Source organism: Eretmochelys imbricata, chromosome 26, assembly GCF_965152235.1.
Source record: "Eretmochelys imbricata isolate rEreImb1 chromosome 26, rEreImb1.hap1, whole genome shotgun sequence".
NCBI classification, from domain to species: domain Eukaryota; kingdom Metazoa; phylum Chordata; order Testudines; family Cheloniidae; genus Eretmochelys; species Eretmochelys imbricata.
The window spans coordinates 14,083,494-14,109,153 of NC_135597.1; the positions used below are offsets into that span (position 1 = coordinate 14,083,494).

General features: G+C 56.4%; 1 protein-coding gene across 1 annotated transcript in view; it reads right to left on the bottom strand.

The window, feature by feature from the left end:
• Positions 1–11,274: 11,274 nt before the first annotated feature.
• The window catches only part of NUDCD3 (NudC domain containing 3), a 58,479-nt gene continuing 44,093 nt past the window's right edge, over positions 11,275–25,660 (bottom strand). Inside the window, exons 5-6 of the mRNA XM_077805809.1 lie at positions 13,321–13,509; positions 11,275–11,829 (exon numbers count right to left, since the gene is read on the bottom strand). Coding sequence (XP_077661935.1) covers positions 11,719–11,829; positions 13,321–13,509 — 300 coding nt within the window. The 3' untranslated portion in view covers positions 11,275–11,718. The remainder of the gene's footprint in view (positions 11,830–13,320; positions 13,510–25,660) is intronic.

Here is a 25,660-nt window from a genome sequence, read left to right on the forward strand (position 1 = left end):
CACCAGAGTGGCTCGCCTGTGTGTTGGTACTGTTAAAATCGGTATTAGAATTAGAAGAATGTCTTAAAACTTTATGAAATCCCTGTAAATTACTGCATGCATTAATTTCACTCATGAATCTTACCTTTTCAGGCAGGATAGGGATTTTAAGTGTTTGCTCAGCAGCTGTCAATCACCAGAGAGGAGAGACTCATGAACAAGTGTGAAATACTCTTTTCCAACTGGAGGGTTATCTCCTGCCCAAGAAAGGCAGCCTCTCAGCGCCAGACAAAGCCTTGTGGAACATCAGGGAACAAAAAGACTTTGTTGATTGCTTCCCCCACCCTAGCCCCCTGCATGAAGGGGAGATGTGCCACCGAATTCCTCCCATCAGCTGAATTTGCAACTAAAAGCAGAAGGAATAAAAAAGCCCCGTCAAGGGGGGACTGTCTCTTTAATGCTGCTTGGACTCTGAGGGGCAAGGATTACTAGGCATAAGCAAAAGATCCCTAGCGCTTGGCCTGGGTTAGCACTAAAGGACACAGAGAGCTTATTTCTTAAAGAAGCTCCTATTACTTTTGAAACTTAATTCAGTTGCATGTATGTATGTTTACCTGCTTTAACCTTGTAAATAATTCTGGGATTTCTTTTTCCTAGGTAATAAATCTTTCGAGATAGTTTGTTATAAGATCAGCCAGAAGCGTTGTCTTTGGTGGGAGACCTAAGGTGCAATTGAGCAGGGATAAGTGACTGCTCCCTTGGGACTGACTATTGCTGTGATTTTTGATGTAAGGGACCATCTATCACAAAGGCAGGCTTGCCTGGGTGACAAGACAGATCAGAGTGCCCACGGGGACCGTCTGACTGCATGGGAAAGATGTTATAGGGGTTGAGGAGTTGACACTTGGTAAGTGAAATTTTAGTCTAAAACTCCCAGCCAATTTGGGGGTTTTGTGCCCCCATTCCTGACCGTCGCCCTGGGGCTGGCACTCAAGCTCTTGAGCTGCTGCAGGAGAGCTTGACAAGGGGTACCAAGCCCAATGTGCCAGGGCCTCCCCGGAGGGGGATAAGGAAAACCGCACGCTGTCCATGCCCCAAGGAGGACATTGCAGAGTCCCCTGATTTCCCTTGTGCCCCAGGTTCACTCAGCCCATTTGCTGCTTCTGCCTCCATCCCAACAAGAGAGTTTTGCTCCAAGCACAGTCACGCAGGGACCCCCAGTAACTGGGGCACAAACAGCTGGGCAAACTCCCCTCCCCTCCCTTGAAAAGGACTGAGAAGCAACACGAGAGCGGTCAAGAGGTGGAAAATCACAACTGGATTCTAGGTCCCCTAGTGCCTGTACCCACTGCATGGCACCCCCCGGCCAGGCCGGCCAACAGCCACATATCACTGGCCCTGCACCCCAGCACTGTGCCCCTGGACACATGCCCAGCACGTATCGCTGCCCCCTAGCTCACCCTGCACACACCATGCCACCTGAGTACCCCTTCATGACCAGGGGTGGCTTTGCAGCAGCCCTGCCTCAGTTTCCCTCCAAGGCTCCCAGAAATCATCTCCCGAGGCTTTCTCACAGCTACTCCTCGCCCCCTGCCTGGGGCAGGGTTAACGACATGAACAGCTCAGAGCATTGCTCAGAGTCCCAAACTAAAGTCCATACCCATCCCCCCAGCCCAAACATTCCTACTCTGTTCCCACATTTCTGCCAGTCTTGGGGCTCTTCCCCAGTGGCCATGCCCAGCCCAGTCTAGCTGGAATCCTCATTCCCCCAAAGGCCAGGATCCAAAACTCCCCCTGAATTATTGTCCCTCAAGCTCAGACTGACCAGTAGGCAAATGCCCTGGCTACTTGCCTTACATCTCAGGATCCCCACACAGCCTGCTCCAGGCTTGGAGCTGACTTTTCTCTCCCTCATTTATCCCGGGCCTGATTGCCTCATGGGGCCCTATCTCATTTTCCCCACCTGGGGAAGGGAGTAAACAGTGTCCCAGGTGAGGCTGCGCTCCGGGGCCCGTTAAAGGGCCAGGCATCCCGTGACGCCGCCTTTCGTATGAACTGTGCCAGCTCTGTGGGCTTTGGTGAGTCTGTCTCGAACCGCTGCCCCGCCCACCCTCCACCCCAGGCCCTCCGGACCTTTTCATCGGGCCCCTGCCCCGTGGACCCGACCGACCCCCCCTGCCCCTTCACCGTGAGCCGGCTACACGAGCTGCAGCCGGTCCCTTTCCAGACCCCGCCAAGGAACCATCTCGTGCTCCACACCCTTCACGTCCTCACCCTCGGGTCCTGCCCCGACACAAAGTGGCGGGACCTCCTGCCACCTTCAGAGGGTGAGGAGCCCCGGTGAGCCGGCCTATATTCCACCCTGGTCCCGAGGCCCGCCGGGGCTATCAGTTGGCCGCTCCTTCACGGGGCCGTGAGCACGGGCGTGTACTTGGCGTGGTTCACCCCAATCCCGGACACCTGCCCCTTGTGCGGCGTGAGGGAAACCCTGGCGCACGTCTGCCTGGAGCGCGCCAGGCTGCAGCCCCTATTCCGGCTCCTCACGAATATTTTGTTAAGATTTTGGTTGCACTTTTCCCCTCACCTCCTTATCTATCCCTGTCCGTGGCCGCGCTAAGTCACGGGACCTCCTGGTCAACCTCCTCCTGGCCCTGGCTAAAGTGGCCATCTATAAAACCAGGGTGAGGAGGTTGGCCGATGGAGTCTCCTGTGACTGGGGCCTATTTCCGATCCCCCGTCCGTTCACGCCTCCGGGCAGAGTTCCTCTGGGCGGTGTCCACTGACTCCCTTCGAGCAGCAGTGGGCGCTGTCCGGGGTCCTCTGCTCGGTGTCCCCGTCCAGTTCCCTTCGTTTGACCCTTTGACCCTGTCCCTGTTGTTCATTAGTTGTCCCCCGCAATTATTTGGTTTTCCAGGTCCTGTGGACCCCCCTCTTAGGCTGGGGGGGGATCCACTTTGCTCGCCCAATTTCTGGATCCCAATAAGACTCCCGCTCAGAGCCAGGGCTCCTGCTTTGTTCCCACCCACTGCCACCAAGGGGGTCACGTCTGCTCCTGGGGGTCGGGCTGCAGAATAAAAGCGGGTGATTTGTTCTCAAGCGGGACCACTCTGTGCTGGGATTCAAACCCTGCTGATAACCCTGCGGGGCAGGGGGCCGGGGGGCCAGGGCTGCATGTGTTATCATTTGGTTTTCCCTGTTTAAAAACCAGGTTGATTTAAGTCCCACCCTGAGACATGACTCCCTTCCCACTGCTGCTATCGCTTAAAACCAGGGCGCCCTGCCAGCCGTGGTGCAACTGAACCCAGGGTTTGAAGGGGGCCGCTGGCTGGGCAGTGCCAGGGGGCTGGGCTGTGGGCGTCGCTGCCCACAAGGGCCTTTCCCCTGGACTCAAGGCGGGCAGAGCTGAAGTTTGTGCTCGCATGCAAATCACTGGCAGCTATGCTAATTAGCTCACTGAATCGTTTGCATGAAGTGTGACCCTGCAGTCTCTGGAGAGGGCAGCAGGATCCCCCCACCCCAGCCGCTCTTCCTGGCGACGCACTCCCAGAGGAACAGGTGCAGCCCATGGGAATGCCCCCGTCCCAGCTGGGCAGCGCCTCCTGCCGCCAGGGCCCTGCCTGGGCACAGCGCTGCGTTGCCTGCCCGTCGGCGATGTAGGGAGGGCAGAGGCAGACAAGGCCTCTGCCCCGGGGGCCCCTGAGACCAGCGGGAGCTACAGGGTCCACCCGCGTGTCCATCTCCACCCGCCCGGCCAATGCAGCACGAGCCAGCCCCTAAACGAGCCGGGCCGGGCTGAGATTCCCTGAGCAGGGCAGGGGAAGGGGCTGGCAGAGAGGATACCAGGCCCTGGTTGGTGGGGGCAGAGCTGGGATGACCAAGCACCTTCCCCCACTGCATCTGGCTAGCAGGGAGCAAACCCACTACTGCCCTCCCAGAGGTGGGCTCCCCATGGGCCTGCACTGGGCAGCTGGAGGTGCTGGGTGTAGCCCACAGAGCCCTTCGCGGTCTGGTCCCCATGTCAGTGCGATCAGTGGAGGGTCTGCTCTGGCCCAGCCCCATGCACCAGAGCTGCTCTTTTCTGGAGCGCTGGGGGGTGGGGGGCAGGCTGAGAGATTCGGGGGGCTGCAGGGCTGAGAGAGAGAGATTATTCTGCTGGGTGGGGGCTCACTTGGGCAGCCTGCGGGAGGCTGTGTGTCTTGTCTCTCAACTTGCATCTGGAAGCCAGGTGGGAGAGTCCCAGGTAGAGCAGCCTCGGGGTGACAGCGGCTCCCTCATTCCAGCAGAACTCCTTGTTCAGTGCCAGAGGAAGGGGCGGTGTCAGGGCAGCTCAGGGCATTTAAACCCGGGCTGCATTAATGAGCCCAGCGCGGGGAGGGGCAGGGCAGGGCAGGGTTTGCTCACGGGCTGGGGCAGAGGGGCTGGGAGGCATGTTCCTCAGACTGGGGCTGACCCCCTGCAGCCAGAGTGCACAGGGCTCCCTGCCAGGAGGGCAGGCAGCTGGCACTGCTGTTGCCATGGGCACCGGTGGCGGCTGCGGGGGGCTGCACAGAGCCCCGTTATATTTGTGCTTTCGTTTGCCAGCGCAAAATTGTCCCTCGGCTCCTGGGAGACAGAGGCAGCTGCAGCCCGAGCTCAGTCGGGGGGTGGGAAGGACACCCCAGGTGCGGGCACCACGGACCCTGCCTGGGTAGGGCTCAGAGGAGTCACCCGGGGGTGAGAAACCAAGTCAGTGTGAAATACTGGTGCTGGGGGGGCCTTTCCCTGCTCGGTGCTGGAGCCTTCAGTCCCTCCCCAGGCACCGCCCAGCTCGACCTGGCCTCCCCTTGACTCCGGTTTCCTCCTGTCGCCCTGTCATCTTCCCTCTGCAGCCTGTGTCCTTCTCTCCTCCCTGCTCACCTGCCCCCAGAGCCTGCCTCAGCCACCCGGTCAACTCCAGCTGCCCCCACCACCCCACTGGGGTTGCATTAAGACCTCTGCTGAACCCCTGCTCCCCACTTGCCATGGGGATGTAGGGCTGCAGCACACAAACCTCCTGCCCCCCCCTCCGCCCCCCACCCAGCCACCAGGGAAATGCTCAGTCAGTTCTGGCCTCCCCACGCCATCCGGGTGACCTGGAAAAGCCCCCCATACCCTGACGCCCCCATAGAAAAATCCAGGCCGGGGGCCGCTTCCCCAGCATGGCACGAAAACTCCCGGGAGGGAGCTGCCAGATTGACCTCGTTAATTGCGACGGGGCAGCTGGAAACAAGGTGGTGGCAGCTCAGTGAACCTGCAGCAATCGCTGCCCATGCTGGGGCTGCCATATGCAGAGGGTCTCTTCTGCCCTAAATCCCCAGCCCCACAACCCCCAGGGCCCCTCTTCTCCCTGCCCCCCTCCCCTGCACAGCGGAGATCTACAGGCTCCCAGCTCCAGTCATCCCCATTACCCGAAGCTCCCTTCCCCAGCAGTGTCCCTGGCCATGTCTTAGGGGGTTGTATTTCCAGGGCTGGGCCTTGGGGCTGGTACCAGGGGAGGCCAGTGCTGGAGACTTGGTGCCTCCCGGGTGCCCTGGCAGGAATGAATCCCTTTGTACCACTCCCTGTTTGGGGAGCTCCAGGTTGGGAACCCCCCTTGGGTCCACATCCGCCGCCCCAGGCCCTGGCCTCGCCCCCCCGGTTCCAGGCCAAGCCAGTAGTTTGACGGTGGGTTTGTAGGAGCTCTGAGCAGGGGGTTGGACTAGGTGACCTCCTGAGGTCCCTTCCAACCCTGATCTTCTGTGATTCTATGACGCACAATCTGGCTTTAAGCAGAAGCCGAGATGCTGGGGTAGCGTTGGCCGGTGGCTCAGGCCCAGGAGTTCCTCCCACGGTGAGTCTTGCTGCGTTTCATGCACGTTTCTCCCCTAGCCCCCTGGGAGGTTCTGAGAGCCTTCAGCCAAGGACCCATCTCAGCCCCCTGGGGCCGATACCTCACTACTGCCCCCACCCGGGCCCGCTCCTGCTATCCCCTGGGACAGAAAGGGAGAGAGACCGTGGTGCTCTCTTCTGTACCCTGTGTCCTCTTTCTGCCCTGTACCACGGTGCCCGCTGGCCTGGTGTCCCCACCCTTTGGGCTTCACCACACTCTTCTCCGTAGCCCCCAATGCCAAGCGGGTGGGCTTAAGTTTTGCTTCCTAGTTACGAGTGCGAGTTCTGGGGATTCGCCAGCCGCTTGCCTGCGCCGTGGCTGCCAGCTGGAAAGTGCCAGGGAGGAAGAGCTCTGAGGCGGGGGTGAGACCAGCTCTCTTCCACTCCCAAAGAGCCCGGCTTCCGCCCCCCGTCTCCTCCATGCCTTCAGCTGGCCGAAGATGTTCGCCTGACGTGGCTCGGGTGAGTCGGCCTCGCACTCCTGTTGGCGGAAGGTCTCTTCCCCCCGCTCTTCATTAGCACAGGAACATTAGTGTGAAAACAGGATCTCGCCTGCTGCTCACGGGTCACGTCAGCGTGAGTCAGGCTTCGGGGGAGGCCAAGGGCTGGTCGGTGGCTCCCACGTGAGAGCAGCCATGGCCCCTGGGAAGGGGCGGGGGGGTCCTAGGAGGCTGGCTTCGGCTTACTGAAAGGAAAATCAAGAGGTGACTTGAGCACAACGTCTAAGTACCTTCATGAGGAGAAAGTCCCGGCGCTAAAGGGCTCTTCAGGCTCGGGGAGAAAGGCAGACCCAAACCCGCCGGCTGGAGCTGAAACCAGACCAGTTCCAATCAGAAATCTTAGCAGCGGGGGCGACTAACCCCGGGAACGATCTCCCACAGGACATGGGGGAGTCTCTCTTTCTGCAAGAAGTGCCTGTCAAGCCAGGCTGTTGGGCTCACTCCAGGAGTAACAGGGTGACTGAGTTCGATGAGCACAATGGTCCCTCCTGGCCTTAAACTCCGAATCGATGAACCCCTGGGAGAGGCGGGAAGCAAAGGGAACAGACAGAGCACAAGTCACCCTGGCTCCTGGCGCACTCCATGCTCTGTGCACGGTGCTGGCACCCACCGCCCCGGCTCCGCGTGGGCCCAGGGATGTTCCCCTCGGACCAGGCCAACGGGCGCACGAGGGAATGAGCGACTGGTGAGGAAGAGCCACCTCTGTAGCCAACTCCCGTTCACTCCCCCCGCCAGGACTCAGCCAGTGACAGGGCCACTCCCCACGGCCTGAAATGCCCCCTGTATTCCTCAATAACCTACCCCTGGGGAGGGCTTCTCCACCCCACACTGCCATGCCATCCAACTCTCCCGTCCCCATGCCCAGCCGGCTGGACTTGCCGCTGCCCAGGGAACAGCAGGCAACGCGGGACGGTGGCTGCAAAAAGGAAGCAGCTGGTGGGAAGATGTGGTCAGGGCTAAAGGGTGAATCCAGCGGCCAGTAGAAAATATCACACACCTGAGCCCTAGCTCCTTGCTGAATGGCAGAGCGTTTCCTCGCCCCCAGGGCGATCTATCCAACTCCAGTTCTTTCCTGCAGGGGTGGTGGGAGCCCCAGCCCCGGGGGAGGTTTGGCTCCGGCTGCTGGGCATTGCTCTGCTTTGTCGCTCGGCTCTAAGGCAGGTCCCAGCCGGAGCCTTGACTGTCCCAAAAAAGCAGCAGGCTGGATCCAGCCCAACGCATGTCCCCCAGAGGGGGAAGGAGGGGCTCCTCGCAGAGTCACATACATGTGCACACAGTTGCTCAGACAAACATGTTTATTGTAAAGCAAGAGGGAGGCGGACAAATCCCAGTGCAGCCGTGTGTGGCGGCAACGGGGTGCCGGTCGCTGGCTCCCGGGTGCGGCTTGGAGCACGCTGCCAGCCTCTGCGGGGCTCACGGAGAGAATGAAGCAGGCTGCGCCCATCGCAGCCCAGGCAGCTAGAGCTGCTTGGCCTGTGGGCCGCCCCGGCCTGGGAAGAGACCCGCAGAAGAGGAGACAAGGAAGAACGAAGCGAGAATAACCGCTGGGTAGCCTCCAGGCTGAGGGAGAGGAGCTATAGGTACTGACCCAACCAGGCCTAAAGGAGAGGGGAGCCGGCCAGCAGAACACACAGGCTGGGCTCCTTTAAACAGGCAGAGGAACTGACTTAACCCAGGAGTAGGAGACCCAGCTGTGATGGCGAGGGGGCCCAGGGGCTATTCTAGGGGGTGGCCCTCAGGCACATACGGGAAGGGGGTGTCGATCCCAGCCTGAAGTCCTGTGGGGCACACACACCCAGGCTGGCTGGGCTGCTCCACTCACGCTGGGGCCAGGGCAGGGCTAAACCAGTAGGACGTGGGGAACAGGCTGGGGGGCAGAGCAGGCTAATGGGGCTTGCCCAGCAACACGGGTAGCAGAGCGGCAGTTGCCCATGGCGAGTGACCAGCGCTATCCAAATACATGGCTATGGGGATAGCTGCAAGCCCCACCCCCTTCCGCAGTCGGGCCCTGCAGTGGGGCTCTGTGTAGACCACAGCATCTGTGTTTAGGAGCCTGCCAACTTTGCCAAACTGCAGCCTTTCAGGCTGAAATCGTCCACAGTAGCAGCAGTCGGCCGCAGGCTGAATGTGGCTGGAAAGTTTCAGCCGCAGGCGGCCCCAGAGCCTGAGGCTAGGGGAAAATACCGTGGCCACATTCGGCACCCTTGTCTTTAAGACGCTCTAAAGCTCACGCAGTTTGGAGCAGGGACTTGAAATTCGGCAGGGGGGTGGCTCTGGAGTCAGGGAGGGGCCTTTTGACGTCCCCCTTAAAATCCGCACTAATTTGGACAAACAAACAAATCACAGCTCGCACGTGCCCGACAGACTTCCCAAGCTGAGCAGCACTGCAAGGACACCTTGGAGCTGTGTCAGGTCCGCGCACCTGAGCGGAGGGCAGAGAGCCTCTCGCCTGCGCTCTCAGGGTACGTCTACACTGCAGCTGGGCACACGCCGCCCGAGCGGGACTTGAGCTAGCAAACCAGTGTGACCACGGAGGCTGGGGCTCTCAAGCCCAACTCAGCCCACCGCTGCAGGAGCTGCAGCACCCGCCCCGCTGGGTCTAGCGCAACTGACTCCTGCTCGAGCCGCTCGACGCCTCTGCCGGAGTTGGGAAGCTTGCTCCCGGCTGCAGTGTAGACACACCCTGAACGACCCCCGGCGGCGGGGCCCCCGCAGCATGGAGGAGGCTGCCCAATGGATATGGAGAGGGGACAAGTGCCAGACCAGCAGGGAGGAACGGACTGGCATAAGGAGCCAAAGGTGGGTGCTGATGGGGAGTGAAGGGCAAGTGGGACTGGGGCTTTGAGTAGACTAGGGGCCAGGGAGGGATGGGAAGTCAGTAGGGTGAGCAGAGGAAGATGGATATGGAGCTGGGGTGTGGGGGACTGGCTGGGCAAGAAAACCGGTGCTGAGTCAGTGGGACAGGGAAAGGAGACAGATCTGACAAGGACGCAGGGGGAGAACTGGTATCAGCGGGGCGGAGACTGGGACAAGAAGCCTGCAAAGGGGGTGGGGGGCACAGCTTGGGACTGGGCGCCAGTGGGGAGGGGCCAGAGAGGGGCGGAGAGAACAGATGGAGGGGAAAGAGAGAACAGATAAGGAGCCAGAAGGAAGGGCAACTGGGACTGGCTGGGCAAGGAGCTGAGGGGCGAAGAGCCTGGGAGTTGGAGACAGATTAGAATGGGCTGGGCACAGAGCCTAGGACTGTCATAAGAAGCCTGAGGAGTGAAGATTGGCTAGGCTAGGGGAGGAGAGTGGGACCAGGGGCAGAGAAGATCCAGACTGGGACAAGGCCAGTTTGGAAGGGACAGAGCAGGAGGAGTCAGGCTTGGGGGCAAAGTAAGTTGTGCCCACAATATCCCTCTCCCGCACCTGGAACCCAGGAGTCCCGAGTCTCACCGTTCCTCTGCTGTCCGCAAATAGCTGTAAAACCCACTGGCAGAGCACCCCATCCCCCTCTCATACTGGTCCACAGCGAGGATGACAACCTACTACTGCTATCAGTCGGTCCGTTAGCTCAAGCAGCAGAGGTCTGGGGCAGGATTTACAGGTTTCAACGCTGATGATGATCCACAGGGGAGCCAATATGATTCCACATGCTGGAATTCCTGTTGGGTTTGTTTCCAGCTTGTTCTTATACGACCCTAGGAAGTTACATACACACACAACTAGGTGCAAGGAACATGATTACGGTCGCAAATCTAAAGCTAGGAAATGCCCAAATGAAGGTTGCCTAGACAACCTTAATTCAGCCCCCAGTGTGTGTGCATTAGGATACGGTCTTTAAGGACACAGTCACATACGATTATTTCTGCTGAGTCCCGTGGGGTACAGCAGGTACCGGCAGCCTGCAGGTGGCCGGTTTTCCAGGTTCTGACCCTCCTTGGAGAAGTGGGGCATCAGTGTGTTTTCTTGGCGACGGAGAGGACACAGGATGCAGCGGTCTGAGCGCCTGGCTTTAACGCCTTCCGAGGTCAGGGGAGCAGTGGCAGACCAGCCCCACCGTACCCTGCTTGAGCAGCTACATTGCTGACCGCTACGCTGGCTAGACAGACACCCGCTAGCTCTGCCCACCCGCTCGTACTGTACCCATGCTGCCTCCCCGGCCGCCATGACCACCCTGCCCCTTTTAGCACGAGACCTTGAGCAGAGCTAGGATGTGGCTCCCAGGCTGGGAATTCACTCCGAGCTGTGGCGTAGACACCCCGCCAGTAGCTGGGGACACGATTCTCAATAAAGCGGCCGCTAGTTTTGGGTGCCCAATGCAACGCCCCTAGGGCTCTGTTTTCAGACTCCCAAGCCAAGCAAAGACAACGGGAGCTGCAGGTGCTTGCTGCCTCTGGAAATCAGCCCCCAGGGTGCTTTAGGTACCCAAAGCTGGGCTGATTACACAATGTGAGCCTTAGGGGGGTGTGTATATAAGCTTATATTTGCAAAGGCTGGCACAGGGCAGGCCTGGCCCCTTGATCTCTGCCATAGCTGAAAACCTTGTTAATAGAACCAGCAACTCACAGAACCCCAGCTGCCGAGGCCAGTGGAGAACTGGACACGTGCGGACAGATGCGTGGGCGCAGAGTGCCATACTTGGTCCCAGGCCCAGGCTTTGCAGGTGTATAGCGCTTGGAGCATGGCATGGTCCGCGCCATCTCCGCTACCAGGTGTCTGAGGCTGCAGCTCTTCCCTCCCGCTGCCAGCGCCCTGGGATCCCCCTTAGAGACGCCCACCACCAGCAAGGACAGATCAGCCACTTTTAAACGGGGCCGCAGAGCCATAGGGCAGCGCTGCCATCTCAGGGGGGAGGGGGTGTGTGTGTGTCAGGCACGGGGGGCTGGGACGGGCTCCCCAAAAGCAAGAAAGACAAACTTCAAAGTCACCTCAACAAGCATCATCTATTCCTGAAAAACAACAGCTGCCTAGGTTCCCCCCCACCCCCCAGCAGCAACCGGGGCCATCGCCAGCGAGAGAGAAAGGGAAACGCTACCAGCAGCCGCTGGTTGCCGTGGTGACAGAGGACGTCGTTCGGCATTTGCTAGGCTTGCCCCACATGCATCTCAAACACACCAGGCTGGCATGGGGGAAGGAAGCACTCACGCTCCCCCCGCCCCCCCCAACCACACCCCCGCCCCAGCCGGTTGGCGGCTGGCTGTTTGCAAACAGCGCGAGGATAAAGGGGTGGCCGGACGTCACTTGTGGGAACAGGCAGAGGGGGAAGCCCAGGCTCGGCCCCCGCGCTAGCTGGCTACACACAGAGGCGCTGGCCTTGGCCTCACGATCCCAAGCGTGGATGCGATCTTCCCTTCCGCGCCGGGCGTCGTCAAAACTGCACGGCCCCCGGGGAGATGTTGAACATGGCGGGGTCGAACTTCTGGCCCCGGAACGGGGAGCCTTCTACGTCCCAGCCCTTCTTCAGCATCTCGTGCACCTTCTGAAAACGCAACGCACTTGAGTCAAGTCTACGGAGGAAATACACAGCTGACGGAGACACGGTCCCACCACCCAGGCTGGTCTCAATGCCCCACCGGTCTCTGCCATTCCCTAGCCGGGGTCACCTCCCTTTTGCCTCAATCAAGTGCCTCATAACCTTCAGGCTTGTTCAGCTGTCTCCAAGGAACGAGTTTAAGGAACCCCCCAGGTCAGCTCCACGCCCGGCCTTCCCAGCAGCCTGCAGACTCAGGGAGTGGCTCAGCTCAGGGGCTGTGCCAAAGAACAGAGAACCACGAGGTCCCCGCTCATTTCCCAGAGAGCTTTGCATGTCAACACCAACCCGAAAGGTGCTTCCTGCTTTGGTCTCTCCGCCTCACAGAGCCACCGGGCTGGGCTCCCGAGCAACGAGAGGGAGTCACCTGAGAGACCTGCACCCAAGCCCTGCCCTGGGGCAGCGAGATGGCGCCCAAACAGCTCCCCGAGCCGCTCCCCCACCGCTCCCGCTAAAAGCCACCCTGCTGGGCCACTGTTGCTATGGGAGAGTGAGCGGGAGCCTACTCTGCCCTGGTGGCTGCTTGCTAGCAGCAGGCTCCAGGCCACTGGGAGAAGCCAGCTTCGCTTTCTGGTGATGCAAAGCCACAGGCCAGCCGATGGAGTCAAGGCTCCCGGGGTATTGGGGGAAGGCAGCAGAAGTGACATGTCCCTTTTCACCTCCAGATGGCAGGACACGGACCGTTCCTGGCCACCCTCAGCAATCTTGGCTGTTTCAGCTGCAGGCTCAGCTACTGGAGCGTGCTCTACGCAGGGCTGCGGCTCAGAGACAGCAGAGGCCAGGCTGGCCATTACCCGCTTGCTTCTGGGTGCAGCTCAGCTGGTTAAGAATGAATGATCTCGGACCTGCATACTGGGCGACTGCCTCTCCCCCACTCCCGGCCGCGAGGGACCAGACCCCCTCTTCCTGTCGGTCCTTGACCAGCCCTCTCCAGAATGGCCGGCAGGGCTCTCAGAGGACTGCGGGCTATGGAACGCATGCCGGCTGGGCTGTGAGGGCTGGGAGTTGGTGACTTGCAGGGTACGGAGTGAGGCTCGCCTACACAGGAGGGCATGGGAGAGGCGTGTGGGGAAAACGATGCTTGCTGAGGTCCAACGGGGGGTGTGTGTGTGTGATGGAGGAGTCAGCATTGCCACACAGGACACAACGTCCAGGCAGCAAATGGCAAGAGGGTGGTGCTCAGTTCCCTGGAGATGGCTCATGGAGTGGGATCCATTAGGGGCAGAGCAGCTGGGGCCCTTCAGGAAGCCAGGGTAGGTCTACAGCTCCAGCAGTCACGCTGGGCAAGAGGAGGGATAGCGTTTGCTGCTAAGTCCCTACTCAGTCCAGCCAGGCACAGCCATCCCCTAGTGCTTGGGCGCAGTGTCAGAATCAAGCCATCAGCAAGGATCTGCCCGGCCAGCTGACATCCTGCTTCCCCGCAAGCTGCGAAGGACCTACCAGCTCATGGCTCTGGGGCTTGCCCTGCAGTTTCTGGTGGTAGTCGAAGGTCAGTCTGTCCAGCACGGCATGCTCCTCTTCGTCCACCGTGGCCATTGAACGCTCCTTGTTGATCTTATCGATGTCAATCGGCTCCTCTCCCTCCAGGATGGCACTCCACCAGTACTCCCCCACCTTGTTCAGGTTGATCTGGGGACAAAGACAGGCCAAAAGCACCGTCAGCCCAGCAAGCACGAGACAAGGTGCAGCCAGCCAGCCAGGCCTGGGCCCAGAGCGGAGCCCAGTCCAGGAGTCACTGCACTAGGCGAGGCATGAGCAAACTAGGCAAGAAATGAGGTCTCCCAACGGAGCAGGGGCAGCCCAGCTTGCCCAGAAGCAGCCCTATAAAAGCTCCTCAACGGCGTTTCACTGGCCAGGCTTTCACCCCAGTGAATCAACAGGCTGGCAGCTCCCAGTTAAGGGGGCGGAATAAATATAGAGCAACAGATGTTCTGCTGCAACCAGATATGCACAAGGAAATAAAATTAAATGATTGTTCTGAACCGCCCCGGCTCCCGGAAATCTTCGGGCTAAACTACATTTATCACCCACCTCTGACCCCTTCACCTGCACTCTGCCCACTAACCCGCTACCGTGGGGCTACTGCTGGCATCCCAAACAGCTCAGTGGCTGCAGACCAAACCCAGCCCACTCCATGTACCTGATTTCCTTCTTTCCCTCCCAAACACTGAATTTAGCTCCCAAAGATAGACTATCCCAAGGCTCAGGAGGAGGAATACTTGGCATTTTACAATGGTCCCCGAGGGTTCGAAATGGGTACTATATACAGCTAGAAAAGAGAGATTCTAGCTTTCCAGTGGCGGTCACAGGACAACGGATTCGCACCCCGGCCATTAACACCACATTTATGTACTGAAAAGCTCCTTACATCATTTTGAGATGGTGCACGTTTTCTTTGCTGTCGAGTTGCCTTGTGGGAACTCTCAGCACCATGCGGAGAAGATGAAGGCTTTATGGGCACTCACTTGGGGTGGGGGTGGGGGGATGACTGTTGTCATGAGTTATGTGCCCATCCCAAGTCTTTACACCCTCCCACATCAACAACTATTCACTGTGCGGCTTCTGCTCAACCATCACTGCACCAGCTGGAGCCCTGCCCACTGAAGGGGATGTTCCCCCTGCTAGCAAGAAGCAGTGCCCTGGCGGACATTTTACCATGCCAGCGAAGGCTGCCATCCAGCCTGGCCAGTGAAACGCCCTTGAGGAGCTTTTATAGGGCTGCTTCTGGGCAAGCTGGGCTGTCCCGGCTCCTACAGGCACTGATGCTCCGTGGGGAGACCTCATTTCTTGCCTAGCTTGCTCATGCCTCGCCTAGACATGCACGGCTGCCAGGGTGTGCCCCCCACTATGTACTGCCACAGAGGGAAAGGGATTTACCAGGCTACGCACTACCACGTGTCCCAGGAGAGCTGGGTCGGGGGAGACCTCTGCCTCATTCACTCTTCCTTCAGACGCTACCTAATCCAGGATTCTGGTTCTCTGCACTGGATCTACTCGGAGTTCCTCTCTCTTTCCTTCTACACCCTTAATACTAGTATTTCCGTTTTATGAAGAGAACTAAGGCACAGAGCGGGGACCAGATTTACCCAACATCACGCTGAGTTAGTGACCGCGGTGGGAGTGGAACCCTAGAGTCCTGGTTCTAGCCATTAGGTAACGCTCCCCCACCCATGTGGGCCTCTGGCAGTGTAGATCTGTGGGGGGAGGGGAAGGGGGGGGAGTTCGCTCTAACCATTCCAGATTCTCTCTGCATCCCAGCCCACACATAGGAAAGCGAACGGAGGGGCTGGCTTGCACATGCCCTTTAACGGGGAGTGGTGTCTCCCTTCACACACAATGCCAGTCTGTTCTAATGACAAGTTGGTGGGTTGTTTGACTCCACATGGTGAGTTTTTTAACCTGTCCTTCCATAGCAATTCTTAACGACCAACCCTCCCCACCACAGGGCCAGCTGGTTTTGCAGCCAAGCAGTGCAGGACATCCAGGATTCTCGTTCATAGGATCTCCTTCAAAGAGGCTTGGGGCTAGCAGTCTCCCCCCTAACCACACTCTGAGCACGGCAGGCGTCTTTCTGGAGAGCCAGCTCAGCATGCCCCCCGTCCAGTCCAACAGACGCATCAAAACATGAATTAAGAAATGGCTTGAGAACTCGGGGGCACAGCTGGAGCTTCCTGATTGGCTGGCAGTGATGTCATCCCCAGGTCTGCGAGGCCAATAATTCTCAGGCCCTGACGTTTATTTGAATGGATAGATTCCATTTCATAACCGCCGGGACGCGAGGCCGTGCGTTTCACAGCCACCGCTGAACTGGGAACGGCTTCAATGCCTGCCGTCGCGGTGCAGCCCCACCTGAGGTGGGCCAGAACCACCTGGCAATGGGGTTATGTCAGGCAAAGGCTGGAGTGCTGATAAAAGACAACCGTGTGTTGACAGGACTGAGCGAGGAGGAATCGCCTCTCGCCGCCCACAGGCTCAGAGCGGCGGGACCTGTCAGACACCCCCTTGATTAAGGGATTCAGACCCTCTCCGAGCCAGCTGACGACTCTGCTCATGTGCAGCCCAGAGAGGAGCCCTCAGCGTGGAGATTTCACATTTCACTAACCCAGAAAAGAGAGTCCTGCCTCAACTCCCTCCCATGCACGAGCGGGGGCGGGGAGGAGGCTGAAATGTCACACGCTTTTAGCTGCCGCCCCTGCTCAGTGGGAGTGTTTGCCCCTGCGTGTGTGATGCAGAATCTGCTCTGTGACAGGAGATGGGGCCAGGCGTGCGTCTGAAGGAATGGCAAGCAGGCGGGGAAAACAGCGCCATGTGAAGACAATCACCAACTTCAGAGACAGCCCCAGCAGCTCTGCCGACAGCCAGCAGAACAGGGGTGAGGGCGTGCTATGGCCTGGGCTGTACTCATGCCTGGGGGGGGGACGACACAGCAGAGCCAGGTGAGGGAGAAATGTACGTGTGTAAACATCACATTTAGACAAACATGGAAGCAGGAGTGGGGAATCCGATGCAGACAGGAGCTCCTAGTAGTCAGTATTTCTCTCGCTCACTGTGCTGGGCCAGCCAAGATGGTTTTTTCCCAGTGTGTTTTTTATTTTAACAATAATCTCAGCGGTGAAGAAGATATATGGTGTGCGTTGGCACCTCTGCAAGATCATCAATAAAGTCAGACAATACCATTTAGTCAATGCTCTCAACAGCTCCGGCGGGGAAACATGGGCAGAAGCGAACAGCTATTAAAGTTATGAAGCAAGGAGATTTTCTCCCGAGCAAAGAAAAGAAGCCGGTTAACAAAGGAGAGGATGGCGGGGGCATTTTGGGATCAAGCCCTCTGGGCAAGGGGAGCCAGGAAAATATTCCAACACAGATAGCACTGGTGATTCCAGCCAAACTGGCCCATTCCTTCTCCTGGTCATTGCACGGTTTGGCTTTAGAGACAGAGGAAAGCCTGCCGAACTGTAAGCCACAGGCGCGTCAACCTGCAGGTGACTAAGCAGGGTACAGCTGGACTCTCCCTTCCATTAGGGATCTCTGCATTTAGGAGCAGCAATCAGGGCCTGGTGTAGTCCATGGCCATGGCGTCTGCTGCAGAACCATGCTCCAGAACCTAAGCTTTTATGATTAGTCTTTAATTACACGTGCAAGTACTGTTTTTTCCCACAGCACCCCTGCCTCATTCGGCAGGATGGACGGTGCTCACTTACTAAGCAGCTAACCAATATTTTGTTTTCTCTCTACCGTCCAGGCCCTATTTACGGCACATGGGTCAAACCCTGCTCAGAAGGCAGAATTCTTAATTTCCTCCTGGACATTTCTATGGCGCTCCTCACTCCAGTAGCTGAAGGCTCCACAGACACCAATGAACTGAACTTCACGTGTGTGCACGCATGGGGCATTATCCCCATTTTACAGAGGGGGAACTGAGGCACAGAGAGATTAAGGACAAGAGTGTCCATTCGTTACAGGTGCCCAATTTGAGGTGTCTATGGCACAAAAGGAGTAGGCATTATAGAGCACGTCATACGTGCCAAGCACAGCTCCCAACGACTTCACTTGCAGCTGTGAGTGCTCAGGACTCCTGCGAATCAGACCCCAGCATCTCAAGTTGGGCACCTGGAAGATGAGGAACACAGGCAGTGACCTGCAGTGAAAAGCTGGGAGTAAGTGACTTGCCCAGCCTCACATAGGAATGCTGTGGCAGGGGCAGGGATTAATTCATCTCTACAAGGCAGCGTTCAACTGCCAAAACCACAAGGCCAGGCTTTATTCCTGCAGTCGCCTGCTCCACTCACTACACACCTTCCAATTTCTGCGAGAAGTGAGGTAGGGGTCCTAAACCGTTTTCTTTCTGAGGCCCCCCCCCACCACCACCATGCTATACAACTCTATGGCCCAGCGGGGGTGGGGAGGACCTCGGGCATAGGCGTCATTGGACTTCTATTTTGGGGGGACAGAGGCTAGCGGGGCTCGAGCCAGCTCTGCACGGTGGGGTGCAGAGAGGGAGTGTCACCTCCACCCCCAGACTCCCTTAAGCAGGCCACCCAGCCTGTCCGGGTTGAGGGGTGGGTAACCAAAAATTATAACTCAAAGGTGGAGGGGCTTAGCTCAAAAAAGTTTGAAAACAGTTTAGGGTGCAGGCAGGGGGGTAGCAAGGGGCTGTGTGCAGACAGGGGGTAGTTCAAGGTGCAGGGAGGGCATAGCTGGGGCTGTGGGCGGGCAGGGGGGTACTCAGGGTGCAGAGAGGGGGTAGCTTAGGGTGTAGGGAGAGGGGTATTAGGGGCTGTGTGCTGGGAGGGTTCCCCTGGGGTCCCTGTTCCCAGAGGGGTCTGCCAGCCACAGAGCTCCTACCAGCTGCCTCTGTGGGAGCACAGGGGGCTGGGAGCTGAGGAGCAGCTTGAACCCGGGACACCAGCAGGAGACAAGGGAACGCTGCGGCTGCCTGCTCCATGGCACCAGCTTCCCGCCTCCAACCTGGCCAGGGGATGGGGAGAGGAGATGGGTGGGGGGGTGGGTGGAGCTCCCCCAGGACTGCTGTGCTCTTGCGCTGCAGGTTTTTTTTTTGGGGGGGGGGCAGGGAGGGGGGGAGAAATGCCCTCCATGTTCCCAACTCTGCCCATGGGCTCAGGGCTTCTGCCCAACAGGGAGCTCCGGGGCTCTGGGATTCAGCCCCGTGCCTGTCAGCTTCAGTCCCTGACTTCAACCCTGCAGGGGGCGGTGGAGCTCTGGGTTTCAGCCGCAGTGCCCTGCAGACCCCTTGAAAGGGCTCACGGACCCCTGACCGAGCACCCCTGCCACAGATAGCAGATTCATTAAGGGTTGATCCTGTCCCACTGTAAAAAAAAAAAAAGGAGGGAGTTTTGCCCTTGGGTTCAAAGGGAGGAATGTACCCTTCCTACACAATCCTAAACCATTCCCGGAGCACTGTCCCATCCTGTCAACTGAATGAAGCCGGGACCTGTGGGAAGAGAGAGCACGTGCTCATGTATTGAAGACTATCATAAAGTAGACACACGAGGGGGCTCAACCGTCCCGCAAACCGCAGCACACGCGGCCCAAAAGATGGGTTTTGCAATTCCACAGTTGGGGCAGCAACAAGAGAAGTGAATCTTATTGCAAAGACAAATCCTGACCTGTCTGCACTGTTCGTTTCCCTATTGAATTCAATGCAAATCAGAACCTTCGCGCATTGATTCTTAGACCCTAAGGCCAGAAGGGACCATTGTGACCGCCTAAGTCTGACTCCTGTATAACAGACCATGGGACTTCCCTGAAGCTGCTCCAGGACTTCCAGCTGATGGCTGAATTCAGCACTTTGGGGTCCCAGAAACCCTGAGTCCTTCTGCAGGACTGAGGGCCAGATTGCTGCTGAGCGTAGAGCCAGCCCTTTATGTGTCTAGAGTGCCTTTCAATCAGAGGGGCCCCAGAGCCCCTTACGGGCTGTAAGAAGAGTCATTCACCTGTGGTTGAAATGGAGGGAGACCGCAGCAGCTGAGCTGGTTTATAAGGGGGAACCAGCACAGCACCTTCTAGAACTGGAGCTTCATTTTGCCCCCCTAAAGGTCCTGAAGTTGCCAGAGTGGATATTGAGGGGCTGCAGGAGTTAACCCCTCCTGGTGTGAACGTATTATTGCTACAACACAGTGTGCTCAGAGCTGTACAAAGCAATGAGGCGGCCAGGGAAAGGACCTGGACTGTAAGTAAGGGAAAGCAATAGATACAGGGACCCAGATCCTCAAAGGTATTGAGGTGCCTAACTTCCCTTGGCTTCAAGGGGACTTAGGCACCTTACCTTTGAGGATCTGAGGGACCAGTCACCAGGGATTCAGGTAAGACTCTTGCTGAGAGGAACGAGGTGTAAGCTGAACAGATGGAGCAGAGCGGGGAAGCCTGGTCAGGCTGGATGAGGGAAGAGGTTCCAAGCACAGGGGATGGATGACGGGACGAGATTGGAGATGAGATAAGAATGAGGCCTTGGACACCGGAATAAAACTGATTGAAGGGAGCGAAGTACTGAGGAGGCAAAACATGACTCCGAAAAGCCTGATGCTGATGTGGATTCTGTCTGTCTCAGCCGAAAGACAGCACACCAGCCCACTGCCCCGTGAAGGGACACAAGGTTGATGTCAGCTCAGGAGGGCAGAGCACCACTTCCTTGCACCAGTCCCTGCAGCAGAGCGCCTCTCCCAGGGGCACCGGGGTCAGCACCCACTATCCCAAGAACCAGAGGGTTTACCGTAGGTGGGAGGTTTCCCATCAAGTATTGACTGGGCTCCACTCTTGGTTAGCTTGTCGCAGTGGTCCAGATCCTGTAAGACCGGCTGTGTTGTGATATGAACAGGAGGGAGGAAGCAAAAGGCTTTTTAAAAATAACATCCCAGGGGGAGGGAGAGAACAAGGTAGGAAGGGGAACAAATTACAGGGCTGAAGTACTAAATGCCAACTTCACTTCAGCTCCAGCTAGAGAAGAATGTCAGTAATGAGCAATCAGGTAGCACAGAAGGAGGTGAGCAGCTAAACGAGAGAAGCAGCAGAATTGTTCAAGAGCAAGTGAGGGAATATCTGGAGGGTGGGGAGCCTGCTTAAAAATCAGCAGGCTCCCGCGGAAGCTACTCAGGACTTTAAAGGAACTAACGTGGCGCTGTTGCCAACTGCTCATGGAAGGCAGGAGAGGTGTCGGGGCAGTTTTCGATACGGGATCACGGGAGATCTAGGGAAGTGGAGATCAATTATTAACATTGCCCCCGTAGCTCCCTGGGTGCTACGCAGACGAGTGCTTTCATAGCTCTTCTAGGCAGGACTTTGTAACCAATCCAAACAGCCTGGCTAGTGAACATTTGGGGACGGGGCGGGAGGGGACGTGTTGTGCATGACACCGAGCACAGGTTTCTAAAAACAGCTCGTGCAAATCTATTTTAATCTCACTGTTTGACAAGCTAACTGGTGTAATGGAGAAGGGGAACGCAGAGGAGATTATACACAGGACCAGGAGTTTGCAAAGGCACTTCACACAGTGTCACATGACAGTCACAGAGAAACGAGAAAGATACAGGCTAGCTAGGATCGCAAAGCTGGAGAGACGATAAAAATTGAGCTTAGGTGTTTGTAGAGCACTGGTCCAGCTACCATCCAAGCACTAAGAGGCGTCAGGAAACGGTAAGGGGTAGAGAATTAGGTTGGGAAATTACAGCCATTGGATTTCTTCCTTTGCTGGACCAGGACTCTAAAGGGTTTCACAAACATGCTGGAGGATGGAAAATACATTGATCTTTAGTCCAGTCACCTGCAAACTGGATATAATTAAACAAGACACTGCAGTGGTGCTCCTTTTAGGCGGAGAAGAATAAAGGGAGCATTGAGGAGGATAAACGCAGAGGGAACCAGTATAAGAAACAGGAGGATGAAATGGTTAAACAGGTGGACCGTGGCAGTGATTATAGGACAGTGGACTATAGGACAGTGAAACAGAGAGGTGTACAGGAAATCAGCTAGGATGGGATGGATGGATTACAAGGGAAATTAACCCCATTAGCCCTGTTTGTATTTACTAATAAGCAGGAGAAAATAGGGAAAAGAAATGTTGAATAAGAAGAGCAGGGTAAGGCAGAGAGATGGTGCAGGATGGGGTGAGGAAGCTGGAAGTGAAATGAGGAACATGCAGCAGGGAGCTAGAAGGTACAGAAAAGGGAGCTGGAGAAGCAGACGAGGAGACACCCTGTGTAATCAAAGAGATGCAGGGCATGCGGAGCACTGCAACCCTTTGCTTATATACTTACCTGGTGCACCATGAGAGGGGCATGGCAGGGTCCATGGGCTAAGGGAAAGTACATACCTACAGCCTGGAAAACTGAGGCTGCAGGGAGATGAGATTGTGGAAGATAAAGGGAGCCTGCACAGGAGAGAGATGAAATCTCTCCAACTAAGATATTTCAGGATTTCAACTGAAAAGAAATCAGTCTGAACAGCAGACTGACCCACTCAGTACAGCCAGACCGCTGGAAGCGGAGCAGACATCACCACCCTGAATAGGCAGATGGCCCTAGCCTCAGTTATGGTCTGGCTAGAATGGCTGAGACACTAGAAGCCACCTGAGAGACAGAGCAGGTGAGGTCAGATCTTTTATTGGACCAACTGTTGTTGGTGACAGACATGAGCTTTTGAGCTCACCCACCTTGTCTCTTTAATAGCCTGGGACCAACCTGGCTACAACAACACTGCCTCCAACTCAAAGCCACCTTTCTTACCAATCTTGTCCCTGCTCCCAACGTCTGCAAGAGGGAAATGGCTGCTGTGAGCCTGACTGCACACAGAACTAGCTCTGCGCGTGGGGCTCCACTGATGTGTGCTCACCTCAGACAGCATGCTGTGCATCTGTTTGTTTTCTGTGCGGCGGGCAATTGCGCGTCACTGAGCTCAGTAACTCCTAACCCTTTCCCCGCAATGAGCCCACAGAGCAGCGCTGAGGAGAAGGCTGGACTATTGCTGCCAATGCGCCAGCTGGGGGAATGCTGCAAAGATCCCCCACAAAGGGTCACTTGACATGTTATGAGTTTGCTTTGGCTGCTCTCGCTTCCTGTGAGCGCGGCTGTGACAGAGTGAGTTTGGCCAGCACGAACATCTGTGAAATAAAACTTCAGAGTGCGATGCCGTGAATTCACCACCACCGTCTTTCAAATGGACAAGTGCTGCAGAAGGACGAGCTTGTGTGCTCAACCAATCGCAATCCAGAAACAATACCAGGTGGTTTACCTAACCCATACAGCTCACGTACCAAATGCTAGCAGGGAGCTGTGTGCAAGCAAAAGTTACACCAATTCATTAACAAATGGTTGAATTGCAAACAATGAATGAATCCGAGGAACCAGCAGACCACTCGTGTCTATTCTGTGAGCAGCAAAGGAGACAGTCCTGCTTGAGAATTACTCACTAGTCTCCAATTACGTTCAAGTGTAATTTCATCTACCGCCTTTTTGCCCTGAACCCCACACCCCCACCATCAATATGTTAGAAGACAGCTGGAGATTCTCACAATCCTCCATCGTTTTCACTCACATATGGCCTGAACCAGCTTGTTCAAGACAATGAAAGACTCTCTTCGACTCCAACAGGAGCTGGAGAAGGCCCTTGATCTTACCTCACCACCTTGCTCTCCCCTTCCTCCTCCAAATCACTGTTATTTAACACACACAAGTCCCCTTACTGACCTGGGAACTCCCATGACTAACCTTTGCACAAATCTGCAAAGCTCCTACAGAATGTCTTTGTTTCTTATTTGTTTTCCTTATTCATCTAGTAGGGACCTTATTAAAACCTTTTTTGGAAAATCGAAGTAAATTGCATTGCTGTTATCTGCTACTTTAACCTTCTCCAAAGACATGACAGGTTAGAAGATAGGGTTCTCTCTCACAGAGGCCATCCAAGAGTTATACAATTCTTTAGTTAGATTTCCAGTTTTCCTAGCACTACCTATCACAGGGTTTTATACAGCTGCCCATCACTGTAGTCTCAGAGGGCCTTCCGCGTAACACCATCAGCAACAGTGCTCTCCCTAGTGGATGTCATGGTACTGAGGTGTCTCCTCAGCCTTCCAGCTGGCTGCTTACCATTTTCCATTACCTCCTTGGGAAGGGAGGTATCCCTCTAGTAACCCAAAATCTGGTGGTGCAATGGAGCAGTCCTCTCCCCCAGACTGCAGGAAGCTATGTGGAGACTCAAGAAAGGGGCTTTTTGTCCATCTGTGCAACATCATCTGCTATTCCTGATGTCAGAGCCAGCCACACTTTGTACATTTCCTCCCAGAGAGGAGCACAGCCAGGCCCAAAGGAAGGTCACTTGCTCTCCTTGCAGAAAGATTTAACATTGCCACTTGCTACCACTTGAGTAACAAGATTAACTACAATGACATGGTCCCTTCAAACAGATTTCTTTATAACTCTGGGACACTCCTTCCCTATGCAGCCCCCTCTGTGCCAGAGCCTGAGCCTAGGGGTGGCCACAGACCCTTCTTCCATCTTATTCCTACACCTTCAATGCAACCTGGCCCGCTCTCCTCTAGAAGCCTCGCGTCTAAAGACTCACTGGATGCGAGGACATCAATGGCAAGAAGTGGCCAGTTCCTTCATTTATCCTTGTAATAGCTCAGCACGTGTGCGAGGATGGTCCACGCTGAGGGCATTTCACAGCAGTGGGATGCCTACATTGGAACAGCACCATGACTGGCATCGGGGCTTTTTTTTGACTAATTTCCACTACATAGCAGGGGGGACTTAGGAGGACCAGCTGGCCAGATGTGGCTGCAACACTTGCTGGTTCCCATCCATGAGGAGGAGAAGCCATGGGAGACCTCCCTCAGTCAGCTGGCTCTGAGCCAATGATTACACCCCAGGTGCTGCAGCCAGTCAGTATCGGAGACAGCCGGTGCGTGCGGAAGTAGGGCACTGATACTAGCTGCTCCAAGTGTCCCCATCCAGGCTTCACTGAGCAGCTTTTTCACCTTGGGCAGAGAGGGCCAATAACATCCCACCCCACCACAACTTCTGCTGGATCAAGATCAGCAGTGGGAAAGCAATTTTTTTAAATGGGCATTTGCACCCACTCCACCCTAGGCTCCCCCCAGGCTAACAATGGTTTTCAACGGCCATTGAAAAGGACAGCTCTAGTCACTCCACACAGGCTTGCACTGCCAGCAAAGTCACCAGCTCCAGAACAGTCTGCAAGAACCAGTCCTACAAACTATATCAGTAACAGTAAGGAGGACACTCAACACTGGCTCCCCTGCCCCTAAGCGCCCTACCCCACCTCCCTCTCCTGCCCCCAACCCCGCTCTCCAGCCTCTATGCCACCTCCTGACCCCAGCCCTCCACCCCCAACCCTCCCTCCTCTCCTAAGCCCCAACCAATCAAAAATGAGGAAATTAATAAAGTGTAAACAAACCAGTGCAAACCCCTCCCCCAGCAGAGTTTTGACCCCAGAAGGAGACATGCCAGAGACTCCATGAAATCCACTAGGCATTTGGTTATTTCTATGGATTTTATGTGGAAGGTGCCCAGATATTACAGCTATGGGCAGCCAGATAAAAGCCTAAGCAAGACAGGGCTGACAAAACTGCCAGGCGGCCAGGGCCCTGGGGATCCTCTTCTGGACGAGGCTGCTGCAGGCTGGGAAGCAAGACAGTTGAGGCCACCGTGGTGACGTTTGGGCACTGACTGCTGGTACTCACTGGAAATGTGACAACAATGTGAAGTTCTCCTTTTAATCAGCTGCCAGTTGGTTAAATCTGCAGAATTGCCCAGTTAACACTCTAGAAATAAAAGGGAGGAGCTCAGAGCACCCGGATTAGCAAGGACTACGGCTCCCACCACTTGTGCCAACCAATGCTCATCTCTAATAAGTATCAGCATAATGCCACAACTGTGCACGGCATGTCAGAGGTTAAGGCAGGGGAGAGACACAGTCCCTGCCTCAAAGAACTTCTAGTCTAAATAAGATGACACAGGACAGGGGAGAGACAGAGAGAGGGGAGGGTTGGAAGGAATCACGTGACACACATTACAGAACTGTTGGATCACGCACACACGTTTAAGTGGTAACTGAGGTAGGGCAAGACAGGAGTAAACAGCAGAGGGGAGAGCCAGCAGGATTCAAGGAGGGATCTGAAGGAGGAGAACGAGGAGGGATGGGGTTCCAGGCACAGGAAAGGAGAGACGCACCCAGCACGGTGAGCAGAGCAAGCAGAGCTCAGGAGCAAGAGGGGAGAGACAGCAGAAGCTAGGGCACAGGAGTGGGG